General features: G+C 36.1%; 1 protein-coding gene across 6 annotated transcripts in view; it reads left to right on the forward strand.

Moving 5' to 3' along the window:
* CNKSR2 (connector enhancer of kinase suppressor of Ras 2) overlaps positions 1-18,656 on the forward strand; it is a 210,948-nt gene that overhangs the window by 101,154 nt on the left and 91,138 nt on the right. For 3 of the 6 annotated variants that reach the window (XM_027900407.1, XM_027900403.1, XM_027900404.1), the window contains exon 9: positions 12,707-12,853. The exons of the other annotated variants lie outside the window; for them this stretch is intronic. In XM_027900407.1, coding sequence (XP_027756208.1) covers positions 12,707-12,853 — 147 coding nt within the window. The remainder of the gene's footprint in view (positions 1-12,706; positions 12,854-18,656) is intronic. 6 annotated transcript variants of the gene reach the window in all.

Raw genomic sequence — 18,656 nt, forward strand, 5'->3', positions numbered from 1 at the left:
AAAAATCTGAACTTTAAATTTATTTTAGAGCTAAACCCTTTTTTTCCTTTATTTTCTTCAGTTATTTCAGTGTATTTTGTTTGTCACATTGAAGTTAATACCTATCTTTTGGTACTTTATATTTCAAAGAATGAATATAAATATGGGGAAGAGAAGTTCCATGAAATTATTTTAAAAATCCAACTTGTTAGATAATACTTTTTGCAAGAATCAAATTTTAATAACTATGAAAAAGCTGCTTTTTCAGAAAGCCCTTTGATTTTCAAATAAGCATCCTGACAAAGCAGGAGAACAGTTAAGTGATTTATATTGATTTTCATTATACATGTCCTAATACGGGGTGTCAAATAGTTTTAAATTGTCTATTGACATCCTCTGTTTGCTTGTAGTGATGCTTAATATTTATAGTATTTTGTTTGACAGTGAAATCAAAGAATTTCAAGTGATTACTGTGATTGTTTGCTATTTGATAGAAAACGTGCATAACGGGATTATTCCACTTGTTGCTGGCAGGATGTCTGGAATGTAAATATCTTCTGAATTTTGACAGTAAAAAAATAATTTGATTATGCTTAAAGTCAGTGAAAACCTAGTGTTCAGAAAATTGTCCTTTAAATAGTGGTTTCTCAAGGTTAAATAGCTATGTGGATCTCCTGTGTCAGTTGTGCCTTACAGGACAGATCTTTGCTTAAAGAGCTCTGTAAGTGAGGGTTGTGACTCCTCCCAACATGAGAAGGACGTGGACCTGTAGGAGCGAGTCCAGAGAAGGCCGCGAAGATGATCAGAGGGAGACACCTCTTCTATGAGGACAGGTTGAGAGAGTTGGGCCTGTTAAGTCTGGAGAAGAAGAGGCTCCAGGGAGACATTACAGACCTTCCAGTACCAAAAAGGGTTTACAGGAAAGCTGGAGAGAGGGACTTTTGACAAGGGCTATCATGATAGGCCAAGGGGGAATGGCTTTAAAGTGAAAGAGGATGGGTTTAGATTAGATGTTAGGAAGAAATTCTTTGCTGTAAGGCTTGTGAGGCATCAGAACAGATTGTCCAGAGAAGCTCCATTTCTGGGAAGTGTTCAAGGGCAGGTTAAATGGGACTTTGAGCAACCTGGTCTAGTGGAAGGTGTCCCTGCCCATGGCAGAGGGATTGATACTAGATGCACTTTAAGGCCCCTCTCAACCTAAACCCTATTATGATTCTGTGACTCCTCCATTAAAATTTAAGGGATTTAGACAGAGTCTTCTATTAAATTTCCCTGAAAATCCCATCCTTCATCTTCTCTAAAAGCCCATCTGAAATATTTCAATGTAAATAAAGAAGCAAAACCACCCACCTCATTCAGGTGTTTCAGAATTTGGACTGTAGTGCAGTACTCGTGTTTCTACCCATATATAATTCAAGAGTATATTTTCCCTCAAGATAGTAATTCTTTTAACCAACTGAAAGTACAGGAAACTGTATTATTGTTTATATGAATTATTACTGTCCACAGTAGCCTTTCTGGTTGTATCAGTGATAAACCAGTAGAGAAAATACTTCGAGCAGAAAACTGGGAGGGATAGACTCAGAATGCTGTAGGATTCTTGATTAACAGGCTGGTTTTGTGTAATAGTTTTCTTTATTTTGGAGGCATATTTGGCACATTACATATACTTTGAATAAACATGGATTGAATACAAGTTTGATATGACAACTGATAGACTTGTGGATTCCCAAAACTTGAGTTTGTTGGCTAAAACTCTTCAGAACTTATGTCCATATCAGTGATGGAAAAAATAGTTGAATATGGCCAGTTACTGATCTGTTGCATTTGGAAGCTGGTTTGTTTAATGTGTTTAACATCTATAAGTTGCTATTGAAATTGGATTTTTTGAAATATTGTAGTAGATAACACCTTGCTTTTATACAGCAAGTTTCTTACTGTGGAAGCTCCAGTGGGCCAAGCCAAGTCCAGAGAATTAAGTTGCAGGAACTCTTTTTGTATTTACACTACAAAAACTTTTTGCTAAAATGCCTCTGAAACATGACAGATATATTTCCAAGATCATACCTTGCTTTACTGGAAGGATATACACTTAAAGAAGGGTATGATACATCTTTAGATACTTACCCTAACCTAATCCTTGCTTAGAAAAATTAAGGAACAGATTTTTAAGATTTGCTGCACAATCACTGAGGAGAGTTCGAGTTCCACAGAATATCTTAGGGTTTGTTGGGAGCTGGTAAATTCCAGCTCATAGGAAATACTGAACTTGGGGTGCATATGAATCTCTGGAGTGTATACATTCAAAATGGAGTTTGCAGTAGATATCTTCTTATTCAGGGGCGGGGAGGGGGGGAAACCAAACCAAAACACCTATAAGCAGAAAAGTGATGTTGCAAATATTTCAGTTTATCAGTTTTTTATTTTCTGCACTGTTTAGCAGACTAGTTCAGATGCAGCTAGGTTTTTGTGAACACAGATGTTTCATTTAAGGCCTTATTAATTTGACTTTGAGGGAGAAGGTATTTCAAAAGTGACTCAGTGGGGAAATGGGCTGGAATAGTGTAAGGGAGGGGACAGCAGTGTCAGCCCAAGCTTTTGACATTAGATGTTTGATGTCTTATACAACTTCCACTAACAACATCTTTTATTTAAAACAGTATTTTTATTTTCTTATGATGCTTGAACAACAAAACAGTGTAGTAAAATCATAAAAGTTCAAAAAAAAAAAACTTTTTTGAGCAACTTCCTTCTGTTGCTGTCGTGCAGGTTCATTTATGGAAGAGGAGATAGAATAACAGCTCCCAAATCATTCTTTTAATCCTTTCTGAATCCTCGGATGTCCTTTGTTTATAATGATTTGGTAAATGTAACCACAAATATTTAATTTTAAAGGTGGATGGGGTTTACATCTAAAAGCTTTCTTGCTCTATTCAGAAATGTTAATGAAAGTCTTTATGGAAGTTACCTAGGGCTCTGTCCTGAACTCTCTGTAGTTTGTCAGGATATGAGGCCATACTTTTTTGCAAATGTAGTCTGTCCCCCAAATACCCTCTCAGAATTTCTGTATGTCTCCTTATCCTTTTTTAACAATCTCCATAAGTATTGTGTGATACTGATAAAGGAACTAAATTGTCATGATCCCCTCAAAAGGAAAAATATTTTTGTCAACTTGCCATTCCCTTTAACATGGAATTTGTGTTGAGATTATATGGTGTTATTTATGTTATCTTTTTTTACATAGATGTGCGGATAAACACAAGTGTATTATTTTGTATCCCATATGTCAGGGAAGTGTGATACTGCAGAAGTGAAATGTGTGAGGGAACATGATCTTTTCTCCCCCCATGGGAACAAATGCTGAATGCTCTTGTCCATGGAATCTGTTTTCCATTAATCCCTGGAGCTTGTCCGGAGTTGCTGTCTGAAACACACACCACTTTGATGAGCACAGGCTCATTTTTATGTAAATAATGTGCTGTGTCAGTGTGGGCATCCAGTTGCACTTCTGTCTCTGGCAGGACAGAACAAACAAGTCATTGTCGCCTCTGTGTTAGAGCAGCATAAGCTTAGACAGCCCATGCTGCTTCATGTTTTTGCCAAACTTTATATAATAATTTTCCTTTGTTCATTCCACATTAAATTTTCACACTTAATCACACCTGTGTCAGTCCAGTGGAATCAGTTCAGCTGCAGCAGAAAGGCACACTGTGCTGCCTTCCAGCAGCTACCTGTCCCCCCTAGATGAGCTAAACTATGTGAGCTTTTCTACTTTTATTTCAAGACAACCTACTTGTCCTAGCTGAAAACATTAAACCTGGTTGACTGTGCCCCAAAATAGAAAGGGAACACTGGCAGGATCACTTTTAAGTCACAAATGGTTGTGGAAAATGCTCCTCACTGCCTTTGGCTTTGTGAGTAGCAACATCTGGTCCTGTGACCTGGGCACTGACATCCCAGGTTCAGTGTGCTCTTTGATCTGTGCTCCAGAGCACCTGATCCCGACCCTCTGCTGCAGTTTGGATTGCTGTACAAGTCCTTTCAGGAAGAAAGTAGTACAACAGGAGATGCCCATCATCTCATATGAGTGAGATGTGGGTTCATTTGCTATACACTAGAAGCATTTCCTGCCAGCTGATTTTGGTCTTGCTCACCTGATGGCATTTGCTGTGCCCTACACCTCACTCAAAATCAGATTTTATTGGAGTTTTTTTCTCTCCTGACTGTACTCCAGAATGGGCAACTCTACTAACACTGAGCCCTGGTAACTTGCTCATGTGATTATGTGAACATATATGAATAACATTCAGCAGATTATTGAGTTCTTAGATTATTTTTCTTTGGGGAAATAAAAATTTCTTTTGTAATTGATGATACAGACTGTTCTGTACAGCTGCAGTCTGGGAATACACACCTGGGCTCACTTCAAGGCACCAATGTATCTTTTGAAGGCATTGTAATTATATTAAGAATTCCACTGCAGACATTTTTCTAGAAATGTAATTGGTGGGCCTTCATAGTGTCACTGCTGGTGATAGCCACATTGTTTAGTCTACGGCCAAATCAAGTATTGTGATACAAGCTATACTTAGGACTATACTCCTGAGGATGTATGTGCTAAAAACTGCTGCAATATTCTGTGGAGCATTCCTGTGACCTAGTTGTTAAATTCATCCTTCTGCACAGAACATACTGGGAGAAGATGCATTTTGCATTTTAATTTACTTTTTTAGAGTTCTTTTCTGCTTTGCTTTTTTTTTTTTTTTTTTTTTTTTTTTTTTTTTTTTTTTTTTTTTTTTTTTTTTTTTTTTTTTTTTTTTTTTTTTTTTTTTTTTTTTTTTTTTTTTTCCCACCTGGTAGTGTTTCTATAGAAAAAAAATTCCTCTAAGTAGGGCTATAAATGATATTAATATTTTCAACAGAAATACTGAAAGACAATATGTTGCCAAAATATTCCTGATAAAAATAATTTTCATATTCTTATAGTAATTGCTACTGACTAGTAATCTTGACACAAATTGTATTTGCTGGCAATTTAAATTAAAATGTTAACAGTACGTTCTTGTGAGAGTACAGTAAATACTGCAGTTAAAATTATTATTTCAGAATATATGATTAGAGTTTAGTTTTTATGCCCAGGTAGCAGATAATAAGTAGAATTGGAGTTTTCTATTGTTAACATAGTTTATGTCTGTAGAACAGAATACAGATTGTGTTACTCTATTTGTCTCATATGAACAGGTTAAAAGGCTTGCTGTTAGTGCAACTTCAAATATGTGGATTTGGAAGGAAGGCAGATATTATTCTGCTGCTAATAATTTCTTTTTAACTGAGGTTGCTGAAAATGTATAGAAAAAAATCAAAGGTAAGGTAAGGTGTCTTCAAAGTTGTGAAAATTAACACAATTGATAGTGCAGTTGTGCACGGGTGGGACCACATATGAGTTAGAATGGAAGAATTTTGGATACTCCTGAGCTTTGTGCAGGTAGCAGCTGTGTAAATGACACAGCTGATCTTCAGGTTCCAGCTTGATCTTCTGTTGCATAATCCCTTGTCTTATTCTGAGGAAATTAAGAGGTAATTGTGAGGAAGTGTAAGACGGTGATAGTTGTTGTAAAAATAGATCAAAGCAGTAAGAAAAGCAAATTAATGCTGTGTCATGTGGGAGGAAAAAATAAAACAGGGATATTCTACTGCTTGAATAGAGGTACTCTGGATTTGTAAATTTTTTATTTGAAAAAAACCTAATTACTGGTTTAAAACAACTCAGTGGCTTGAATGCAGTACATAGTTGACTGATTATTTTAGTAGCAGTAAAATGAAACAAAAAAAGATCTCTCATGACTTAATAATTACTGCTTCATTATGACAATTTCTTTTAACTTCCTATCCCTGTTCTTCCTTTAGCTAAGTGATGCTATGTAAGTTTACAGCTCAGTTAAAGGCTTTTTTTGGATTTGGATTTTTTTTTCCAGTTTGTTTCGTCATTAGTGACCTTAAGGATTTAATTTTTTGTATCATTTCTTTGCGCACATGTTAATTTCTTTTCACTTTATGAATCCAGTCTCAAGAAACATCTGTTTCAAGGGTAGCAGCACTGTTTAGCTGCAGGGCAGCTGGGGATCTCAAGTAGTTTATTTATACACTAAAAAGAGGGGAGTCAAAGGGACTGTCGGAATTACTGACTCACTGGAATCATTCTAAAATACTAAGTTGTGACAATGTAAATCCAATCTGAAATAAAATTATTTATGTATGTGTGTATGCATGCATGTCTGCATATATTTATTATTTTAATTCCAGGACAAGCATCTGGGGAATCTAAATATGAGACTATGCAATGCACACATACGGCTCAAATTCCCATTGTGTTGTGGGTTAGCACTGCAGGGTCACTCCTGAGGAGCACATTCTTTATGCCATGTGAAATATGGAGAACTTGGCTATTCCTCTACCCTAAGGAAGGGTGGGTCATCTACATCCATAGTGCAGCCTAATCTGTCAGAAACCAGGGTGCAGTCCAGTCAGCCTAAATGCTGCCTGAGCCTTCAGCTTGTACCACCAGCTCTCTGTGCCTCTTTAGACATTTATCAGCACTTAAGTTTTCTTAGCTCTGATCTGTGGCCACTCAAGGGTGCTGAAATGTCTCTCCTTTGGCCGTGGAGGTGTGTCCCTTGCTGGGAGCCCTGCTCAGACTAAGAGGCACCCAGGCTCTCCCTGTATTCCCTGCAAGCTCCTGAAAATGAGGCCAAGTGAGGACTCCGGTGGCAGCATCTTTGTTCATAGGAGTTTAATGTCTGTGCCCTTCTTCATGAAGAAGGGGTAGGGCCTGCTTGTCACAATGTGGCTCTCAGACCCTGTTCTCTGCAGTAGGTGTGTAATTTGTGATGCATTTGTATTACAGAAAATTCACCACTGAGAATTGGGAGCAGAACCCTCATATCCCTGACCCACATACAAAAAGCCAGTGGTTTTTGTCTGTTCTGTGACTAGGGTTTGTACTTGCATGGTTCCATCAGCACAGCACTGTGCCTTCAGGGAAGGCCTTTAGCTTGACATTATACACGTCTTCATTCTTGAGACACCCACCAAGCATTTGAAAAACTTGAGTTTAGTCCCTCTGAGGATAAATAATGCTGAGATCCATGTTCTGCAATTGTATGGAAGGTTGAATGAAGACCTTCCAAACTGCCAGTACCTGTCTTTTCTGGTTATCTCTACTCCTGGCTGAAGAGAGAGGTGCCTTATAGACACTATGCTGGAGACAGTTGCTGCAGGTACCCAAGTGAAGCAGAATGCTTCAAATTTCAGAGGTACTCCAAAACTGAGTGAAGTGAAATCAACCCCATTTTTTAGGGCCACACCTTGAAATAGGGAAATGAGACCTTTTTTCCTCAAAAGTTATCCCCAATAATTGATCTTTTTCTGTAAAATAGGATATGATCAAACCCATAAAATTGGAGTCTTTGCAGTTCCAAAAAATAGGCTCATTTATTTGTTCTAGGATGGTACTAACAATGACTCAAAAGCAAAACAATAAGTTAGCTCTGAGCTGAAGGTTGATTCGGTCAGTACCAAGTGAATGGTAAGTGTTGTTATTAAATAGTGTCCAAGCTTCAATACAGAATGAATTCTGTGTTCCTGGACAAATCAAATTTCAGTTCCCCACTGGACAATACAGATGCTTGTCTCCTTTACCAAGGTACCCTGTAGTCATGTTGCTAACATTGTGAAATTTGTTGAGTTATGGTGGTACTGAGCTGTGCAAAAGGAGCAATCTAGTAAAATCAGTAAGAAGTTATGCTCTGAATCAGGTATGTTTTCTGACAGGGAAATGTGTTTAGGGCGGCTTGATGAGAGGCAGTAATTTCTGCACTCAACTCCCAGTTTGGATCCTAACTTAGTTTACTCTTGGGATGGTCTCTTAATTGTGATCTTTACATGACTAAAAATGAATATAAAAATCAGTTATTTCATGGTTTGATAAAGTTTTAGTGAAACATCAGAAAATTCTCAAGTAAAATATGTGATTTTCTGCAATGTACGTTACATATAAATTGTGTTGTGACTTTGGACAGTGATGCAGTGCAGTGCAATCAGTGACATTTTAAGGATGCGCAGAACTGACTTGAGCATTGAATTAAAATTGCATTTATTTGAATAATGTAGCCAAGATACTCTTTAATTAGAATTGCAGCCTATGCAATCACAATATTATTAACCTCTCCTCTTTGTGAGAAAACCATTATGCAAGTGTGGATGCTATTATTGTGCTAGCTAAGACCCTGGATAAATCCCTTAAAAGGCATCTACTGCTCTCCCGACACTGCTTCCCCTACCGCATACAGATACAGCTTTCATCTCAGCAGTGGTCGTGTTGTAAACATCCTCTTGTGGTTTCCTCACACAGTAATATTTTCTGGAGACAGGAGACCTATGTCTTTCCATTAATTTTTAGCCTTTTCAGGCATCTGCAGCCAGGGGAAGGAAGGAAGATGCCTGAGACTCATGTATTTGTTTCATGATGCTGCCGGCTGACCATCCTCATTTCTGGCCAGCGTTCGTGGAAATCAATCTGTTAATTTAACACCATGGTGCTGTTAAAGTTCCTGTCAGATTCTGACGTGCTTAAAAATGTGCTATATTTGGTAGTTATTTGAAGTGTAGTGTTGGGTTATTTTTTCTTCTGCACTAATTTTTTAATGAAATGCAAGATGGTGTTAGATATGGAAGCTCTTAAAAAACACCCATTTCTTAAGGGGAATACACTTTCCCTCCTAGAAATTGTTCATGTTTTTTTAGCTGAAAAATTACTAACAGTTTGAAGCTTGAAAAGGTTGATAAGTCAAAGCACTCTGGATGCATGCAACTAATTACAGGCAACATTGAAAGAATAAAAATTTTTATTATCTCCCAAATCCACCAACTTTTTAAAATTAAACACTAGAGTGGATTTGCATATTTGGTTAGGTAGAAAATAGCACATAGCTTTGCAGGTTATATTTAGCAAGAATATATTATTTTTTTCTTTAAAAGTGTAAAGATGTTACTACCTTTCCCTTCTACAAATCTGCAAGTCAGGAAAAAATTACAGTAACAGGTGAAAAAATAACAGTTTTCTTTCCATGGAAACAGAAAGCTTTCATTAATTTTCATGGGAGTCTGATGACCTGTTGAACAGGAATACTCCTGTAAAACTATGGACTCTGTTCTGTTTACCATTTGACTGTTATTCCACCCTCTGGATGATGTTGTTTAACTGTGTATCGGATTTTTACACTGCTTTTAAGTGATGCAACTGTTCCATAGTTTCTTTGCAGATACAAGTCTAAGATTTTTCAGGCTGTAGGTTATTTTGTAGCATGCTAAAAATACTTGGTTTAGGTCCATCCAATTGTATTTGAGCTGTCTGCATGTTAGTATTTTACAGAGCTCCTCTCTGGATCATAATATGCAGCAGTACTCAGGAATGAGCACAGGAGTTTGGGACTGTTGCCATGAGTGTGGCTGTGTGAAAAAAGATTCAATGAATGGTCATGCTTCATTCAGAAAAAGGGAGGATTACTACCAATTTTCGAAGCTTGTCATAAGGGGGGCAATATATTCATCTGGGGAAAAAAATAATTACTTAAGAACAACTTTTAGTTATTTAAAAAGTTACAGTTGTTGGCAGTTTAGAATAGGAACTCAAAATAAAAGTTTAATTTCAAGCTGCTGTAATATTATCATCCAGATGTGCTTACTACAAGCCAAAGAAACACTGAGGTCTTGTAAAATATATCTTAACTTGCCCAGAGGCCTCTTCTTTGCCGGGGTGGGTGATGGGAGACCTCTGATAGCACCCTCTGCTAAAGCTTTCTGTGATTTTGGGTAATGGGTGCTTACTGTCCCTTTTTGCAGTGCGTAAAATCAAATTGCACTTGAAAGGAAGTGTAGATTACTTATCACTAAAGTGAATTTCTGGAAAAGAGTTTTCAGTTCCATATATGGTCACTACCTTTTCCTCTTTCCAGCCTGATCCCCTCAAATAAAATTACTTCTGTTTTGTCTGCATCAATATGAATTTCGATAGGATTTGAACTATAGTGGAACTGAAAAGCATGCCTCCTATGTGGACATTGATTTCCTTCAATGTGTTGTTGATTGCTTCTTACGTAACTTGTTCCTCTTAGGCCAATTTAGTAATTTTGTTCAAATGATAAACCTTCAAGACCTGTCTGAATAGGCAGAAAACTTCTGTCAGGGAAGTAAGTAAAAGCTGAAGATGAACTTAATTTGAAATTTATAGTAAACTCAGAATTTCCCTGTGAAAAGTTAAGTTAAATTGTTTTTATTCATGAGCTTCTAAATTAAATACATCAGATTTAGTGCTTTGAAGTGATTTTTTTTCTTTAATTCCCCTAACTCTCATAGACTAGATAATCTCCCGTTTATTGCAGTGTAAGGCATATTTCAAGTACAAGATACAGTTTATCTCTGCAAAGTATGAAAGTGCATTTAAAATAATTTTTAAAATGCTAGCATAACAAAAAAAAAAAAAAAAACAATTGTATTTATATTTCTCTGGCTATTTCAGTGAGGAACATGCAGCATCCTACCAATTTAAATTGGAAGTATTTTACATCCTGACTCCCTAATTGAGGCCAAATCTTGTTCTCCTCAAGGCTCTCTGTGCTGCTTTATTCAGCAGATGGATTCCTCTCCAGAAATCCATCTTCAGTTGTTACATTAGGGAATTACACTGTGCAGTAGCTTATTTACAGAAATACCTTACATAAACTGTAGGCCTTTTATTCCTTCTTTTCGGTAGCAAATGAAACCTTGCATATGTCCACAGTGATTGTGCAACTACAGGGAATGTATTGCTTCTAAGCAGTGGGGGAAGTCTAAAAGTAAGAAAAGATAAATACCAAGCTATTTTTTTATTTAAATCATGGTGTTAAGGCAGAAAGCTTGGACTCAAAGATATTCCATTGAAATACTGTAGAAACACAATGGAGACCTCACCAGGATGTAAGAATTGAGCTGGAGTTGTTTCATTTTATTCAAAGTGTGATAGCCATATACTTAGTACATTGGACTGAAAACGAGAATTTTAGCATGCTTGAAAGTCTTCTGTAGACACTGAAAAATATTCTCTAAAGATGCATGTCGTCAGTACCCATTTTCTTTGCATATATAATGTTACTCTAGGAGTACATTCTGGGTATAATGAACTTTGCTGTGGTGAAAAATGGGACAGGAGCTGAGGAAAGAGTGATGAGGTTTGAGCCATATCTGTGATTCAGGGTTGTTGGTAAGCATTAGAGTTGGTTTAAGTGTCATGTTCATATGGCAGTACCAGTTCTTAGAATAAGTGGTATTAAGCAAACAAAATGAGGTTCTGTGTAATAGGGAATAAGATAAAAAGTAAGTAGTAACAACCCACTTGTAATCATCTTGCTTAAGCATAGGTAAGAAATACCGATTTGTGTCATTGCACTGTAGCAATGATAACAACCATCTGCACTCTCCTTGTTCACATTGCCTATTTGATTTTTTCAAATGTATTGACATGATACAAAATAACCATTTTAAGGTTAAGTTACCTTATCCCTTCAGAGGTCTAGATTATTTTATTTTTCTCTTCTCAGTTGAGTAGTTTTCTTATTAATGTTGTTCTTGTACAAGTTGTGAAAGAGGGAAAATATTTGTACCTGTGATCCTTTACACACCAGTAAAATTTACTTGTTTGTTTGGGGGAGGAGAGGGAGCAAAAAAGGTAGAAAAGATGTCAAGTTTACAGAAACAATCACTTTCTGACTCTACAGGTCAAGATTTTCAAGGGAGGTATGACTCTGTGTATTTCCAGTCTAGGTGCCGAACTTTAAAAAAGCGGGGTTTTAACACCTTAAAGCATTTCACAATAGATACCTAGTAATCCGGCATTATTCAGACTTAACACCATTGTCATTGTCAGTTGTAATGTTTTAATGTTTGAAGTACTTTTTTCAAAAATGCAAAGTCAAATTCTATCCTGCATTTATAAATAAAAAGTTGTTGCTTTCCGTGTTAGTCAAGTTTTTAATTTTAGAATATTTCAAAATGCTGTAATTAAATTAGGAAAATTTTACTTTAGGCTGGACTACATCAGGTAGTGACTGGACTAGATTTCTGTCATTGATTTCCTGTATTTGTTTCCGAATTGTGAAAGAAGTGTTATTTTAAAAAAGGCCTTTTGTTTCTGACTTTATTTTTATAGCAGTGTGAAAAGTAGAAGATTTTCCTGAACTGGTTTATGGTTGCATAAGCTGCTAGGAGTAGTAGTGTATGACTACATGTGGTTAGTGGACTTTAAATAGTAACCATGAAGTACAAAATGCTCAGTTTTAAAATGAACTGTCAATGTAGAAGCCAGGGCTTTTTAACTTTCTAGTTTCTAAAGTCTGTGTGCCAGAGATAAGTTGGAAAACACCTTGAGATTTAATTGTGCATTTGCAGTGAAGTAACAGTAGTTTATTAATTCTAAAACCTGAAATGATGCATATACATTGTAATGCATTATAATAATTATTTTAGTTTACATGATTTTTATGAAGTAATTAAATTTTGACATTTCTAGAGTTAATTTCCTTTAATATATATATACACTCCTATAATGTTATTTTAGTAATCTTATTTAAAAAGGGAACATTACATATTGAATACTGTACCTCAATTTTATTGTAATGATTTTACTGGTTACCAGGTGGGGTGGCAGTTGAAAAATTTGGTGAATGCACTACGAGAGGATCCGAGTGGTGTTATCTTAACTTTGAAAAAGCGACCTCAGAGCATGCTTACCTCAGCACCAGCTTTACTGAAAAATATGAGATGGAAGCCCCTTGCTCTGCAGGTAATGAAGCTTAATCATAAGTCATACACCATCATTTTAACTATAGATTATCTCAATGATGCTTTATTGTGCTTCATCCTCAGCAGCATATGGATTTACTCTTGTATACTTTGAAGAATTGTTTCTGAAATTATTTCTCTGCAGTTTGTTCTCATAGGCTTAATTGAAATTAAACCTGTTAGAACTCTTCAAAGTTTAGAAGTAATCATCCCAGTGTTCTACAGTGCAGAAAAGTAGCCTCAGCTAATTCTTATAGCTAAGGGAAAACAAACATGCTTTACAAATGGATAAATTTTAGTTTGGTTTCCTGTGAAGACCTCAGTACAATATGACCTCAAAAAAGAGGGGAGAAAACTGTTTTGAGTTCTCTGTTTGATCACATGAGTTACAGGAAAATTGATAAGGTGATTGTGTTCAATAAAGCACTTGACCATCAAATTTCCTCATGTAAATAAAGTTGTATTTGTTTCAAAGTTGCCCTCAAGATTGAAGTCTTGCACATAGGGAGGTGTAGGACCAGATGTCTGGCTGGGCACCTAATATTAGTAAGCCTGCAATGTACTGAAAACAATGGAATGGTTTCATTAAAGATTTCATGTTTACCTCTAGGATAAAATGTCACTGTGATGGATTACTCTAGGAAATAGAAGTTATGTTCAGACTGATGAAGTCATGTAACCAACAGATGGAACAAACAAATTATCTATTTTTTCCTTCAATTCAGATAGAAAAATGTTTAGAAATTTATTTTCTTTGGGACTTTTTTTATTATCACAGTAGAAACTCTAATTAAAAATTAAGTACATTTCAAAGATAAAAGACTTCTGCAAAGTTTGGACAAAAGGAAAATGAGATATGGAAATGCCACTGCCATTAGCTGTGGTCTTTGCCATTTAAAATATTAAGAGATACTTAGAAAGAACTAATGCCATGAAAAACTTCTTTCAAATATGTGTATATATATATGTGTGTATATATATATATTTTATAATGGTTAAATGCATCATAGTCTTTGAAAATGAGTAAGTTTTTAAGTGATTGAGATGTCTTGGTCTTTCAGATATAAAGAACTGACTAGACATGTGACAAAAACTTTCAACCAGAAATATCTTATTAGCGTCTGAACATAAAATTGCAAATCTGTGTGCATGATGTCAATGCATGAATGTCCATACTTGAAGGCTGCACTTTTATCACAGCTGTAGAGGGAATATAAATACAAATGAAAAATGCACATAATTGCCTTAAATGGGGTCCAGTGCTTTCCATCTAAAACCTGTTTGGGTGAGTCTGGTATTTCTTTGTGTGAATTGAGCCATTCTCCTTAATACTCCTTTTCATTGACTTTATCATTTGCCACTAGAATAATTGCACTGAAGACCCCACAACAGAAGTTTCTGACAGGTACTAGGGTGTTACTCAACTGATCTAACTTTAGGTATCTACTATAAGCATATCTACGTGTCACTCAGGTTTCTCATTTTTCTCCCTTTGACCAGCAGACTTACATGAACAGTTACTGGTTCATTCATCTTGGCCTATTTTAGACTTAGATCTACCTTAGATACAGTGAATTTGACCCTGCACGTGCCTCTTTCTCTGCATTTGATGATAAAGGGAATTTGGGCAGCCAGCTTGAATGTAGTTTATCTGTATTGAATGGCACTGACCCTAGACAGTGTTCTTCCATAATCTTACAGACTTGGGGAGTGGGGGCAACGGGAGTATTGGGTTTGATGTGGGGTTTTTTTTTTGCTGATAGCATAAAAAATATTAATATTTTCAAGGCTAATATGAGTACAAATAGAGATACTGTTAAAAGTAACAGATATAATTCTGGTAACACAATATTCTTCTGATTTTATCAAATATGACACCGGGAGAAGGCCAGAACTTCATTCAGCGCTTATGTGTGCAGTGGGCATATGTGTGTCTGTTATAATTTAGGATTTTAGTGTGAGAAACAACAGTTTCCTTAAGTAGGCGGAGTGTGGACAAAGCTCCAGGGTGAAGTGCAGGCAAACTTCAGAAGCTGCACAATGTGGAAATTTCTTTTGATTTATGGAGATCAGAGTTGAACAGATGTTAAAGTCAGCTGATGTTAAAGTTTAAATGTAGCCCAAGTGTGAAACTGGTACCATACGTTACATCAGTAGCAAGCAGCAAAAGCACTGGGTGCAGTGTAATTTTGTAGCTATAAAAATATGAAAAAGTTATGTTTATTTAGCAAATTTTATGGAAAAAAAAGTCTTCAGAAAAACTCTAAGTATGGCAATTGCAATTTGACCCTCTGACTGGTCTGAAATTTCCTATATTCCTGATTGACATAAAGGGGCTATCCTTTATTAGGATCTTGAGAGGTAATGTGAGAGAAGAGGGGGAAAGTGACAGCAAATAGCAAAAAAACATAAGGGAAAGCAGTACTTACGTCACCTTTGCAAGCAGGGGAGGTTATGATAACTCATTTTCCCATATCAGGATGTCTTGCAATAATTGAGATCATTACAACTGTACTGTCATCCCAGAGTTAAGTTAATTGAACCATATGTACTATTCAGGAGACACAAGCTATAAGGAAATTATGACTCAGTAATAATTCTGTCAAAGTGCGAAATATGACCAAAACATTCAAAAGACTGTAGAAGAGGATATGGGGATGAAATTCTGATAAAATGGGACATAGGAGCAGCAAAACGACTGCTGTGGTTTTTCTCGTTCTGCAAATAGATTGAACACAGAAAAATGTGGTGTCACATCCTAATCATATTGCAATGTGTGAGGTGGGAAGGTGGGAGTTTGTCCTAATGTAAGGAGGCTGACACAAAAGTAGAGACTTGGGGTTTTGTATGCATCTCACCAATGAATATATTTAACAGCTCATGCTGTGGATGTAGAAGGTAAATATTTCAGTGAATTAAATTAGGAAACTCATTTACATTGAAATGTACATTGAGATGTTTTAATTGAGAACCTTCAAAACTTAATTTTAGCTTAAAGTGAATAATGTTGAGGCATTATTGGTAAATTGCATTCTGCTTGTTTAGTCAGTAATTGGGTATGAGAACATGAAGTTTGCCATTTGCAACTACATGACAAACTAGACTTAATGGAGGAATACTAAATATGCCTGTAAGCTGGGAAAGTGCTAGATGAGTCTTCGAGTTCAGGCAATATGCAGGTAGTACCAGTGCATCAAGCAGTTTTGTGTGTGAGTGACAGGGCATCCCAGTAGTTAAATTATACACTCTGATAGTGAAATTTTTTAAGAGCTTTCTGTCCACTGTTAGTGATCTAGGTTAGCCACATGCCAACCAAACATTCGTGGTCTCCAAGTCTGGAAAACACTTCTAGGTCATTCAGATATTAACTGCTTTTTAATTGGCATAAACACTTCTTAGAATGTTCAGTTGTTTAATTTGAACATGTCTGCCTTCACATTGTGATGTTGCCATGAATTAGGAGTTAAGTGTAATTGTTCATTAATTTCTTGTGCATTTTTTTTTCTTTTCAGCAGAAATGTGGTATATTCATTCTTTTCACAGATATCCTTAGAATAAATATGAAAGATTAGGTGAAAGAAAGAAGAATAATTATGCATCTTGTGTAGCAGTCCTGAAACTGATATTGAATGGCTTGATGTACAGTCAAATAAATACAATTAGCCTATGGCTATACTATGCATCATTACATAATGAGTTTGTATTTATAAGTGCATTAATTCCAGCTCTAAGGTCAATCACTACAGAAATAAAAAGCTCCTTTTTTCTTTTTTTTTTTTCCCTCTTGTGTCCTGATTAAAGAAAGTGCTGTTTGGTTGGGGTTTTTTTCTCTTTTCAGTCAGTTGATTGTCTGTTTTAATATCCATCAGTATCCAATCTCTAACTGATAATCAAGGTTCTCTCATGATACATTTGGAATCATATCCAAATTTGTGAAGTCAAGGGATTTTTCAACCTGTGTTTTTTGTTATTGCTTTTATAACATTTGAATAAGGCAACTGTGGCCTTGGGGAATTTATTGGTTGCCTTTTGCAATTGAAAGTATTCACTAATATGGTATTGTACCATGAATATTAAGATGTTATGCCTGCAAGAAAAACCTTACTAAATTTACCTTTCAGTTACTTTTTTGATAATCTGAGCGGTTGTGTGAGAATTTAGAATGATAGTTCAGTTTGCAATGTTTGTATTTCTGGCTGGGCTGAATGTGGTGAACAAACCAATTAACTTTGACCTTTAATTTTTTTTTTTATTTTTCTTACTCGACATAGAGGTGATTTTATCTCTGAACTCTCCAAATTTTTGTCTGGTTCAAAACCTAACTTAAATAAATGTTCTCTACTCTAGATTGTCTGTTTTATTTCTCCTTTCCACTTTGTGTTATTTTGGGGAGGTTTCAAAGGGAGACTCCTTGAAGTACTGTTTGAACAAGGATGGAAAGCTCAACAGAGAAGGTTCTCAGAGAGTGTGAAATTTTATGTGAGTCGCTATCATCACCCTGGCAAGAACTTAGCTGCAAAGTCCTCCATTGCCTTCTGGAAAATGCTTTGTTAATTAGTCAAAAAGAAAGTGGACTTTACTACAGTGTGGAAGACTCTTCATCCAGTTTCTTTATAATACAGAAAAGGAGTGCTAGAACAACCTGTGCCATGCTTTGGTTAATTTGGACTACACCCACCGAAAAGGCTCTTCCTCATGTCAGTGAGGTTGTGGCAGGTCCAGCTGCCAGCCACATCTTGTGTGTTGACTTGGAAAAAAGACCTTCTCACTCCTCCTTCACCAAGCCTATTTAAATGTCACCTTTTGTGTACTGTACACACAGAACTGTACTGTTTTGTATTTGATTAAATTGTACTGTTACAAAATCACCAGCAGCTCAGTATTTGTAGTTTTTTTAACAGTTTTTTTTTGGATTAGATATGCATCGTATTTCCACTATGAGATATCCAGCTTTTCAGCTTCCTAAGAAGCAACAGCACCAATAACAACACTCCTTTTATTATTTTTATTTAGTATATTTCCTCACTTGATTATATTACCTCCTACATTCATCTAGAGACAATGCTATCACCATTTATGAGTAGAATTAATGATCATACACTTTTTAATAATTAAATTTGAATAAAATACTAACTTGTTTGCCCTCAAGTTACTTAGTTGTCTGTCAGCTATATGGGAACTGGGCATTCTTTGCAGCACTGTTAAAATGGATTCTGACTGAATTACTTACAATATTGATTTACTTCACATCATGGTTGTTCTTGTAAAAAGTTTAGTTTTTTGGAAACATTTTGTTCAATGGATTGTCATAACCTTGATCCAATATGAAAACCACATTGGCAGTAAAATCTATTTACTGATTCAAATACTATATAAAGATAACAGAATTTAAAACTTTGTATTGGTTTTGCTTGTATTTGGAAAAACTGTATGCCTTTTTCTGGAGCAATGTTTCTCAAACTATATATTGCAGGTTCCAAGGGAATTAATGAAAGGTTCAAAGAGTTTTAAAAACATTAAAAGAATTTTAGATAGTGTATATTAAATATTAATTACATTCATTGTTTAGAGAGAAAAAGCAAAAATAATATGCTGACTCACTGGGGACACTATCTGAGTTCCTTCAGGACTGGGGATGGGAAAAGCAGCAATAGGTCCCAGTAGCAAGAGGGAGATGGGAACTGCATGGCAGAGCTAACCAAGGACAGAACAGCTGTGGAGGGAGAGGGGACTTGGGTGTCTGTGTGCTATCAGTTAGCACTTACAGGGACTTCCGTGGGAGCCCCTGGTGGTCTAGTGGTTAA

This window comes from Empidonax traillii, unplaced genomic scaffold, assembly GCF_003031625.1.
Source record: "Empidonax traillii isolate 1590-97213 ecotype Southwest subspecies unplaced genomic scaffold, ASM303162v1 scaffold723:size436081, whole genome shotgun sequence".
Lineage (NCBI taxonomy): Eukaryota > Metazoa > Chordata > Aves > Passeriformes > Tyrannidae > Empidonax > Empidonax traillii.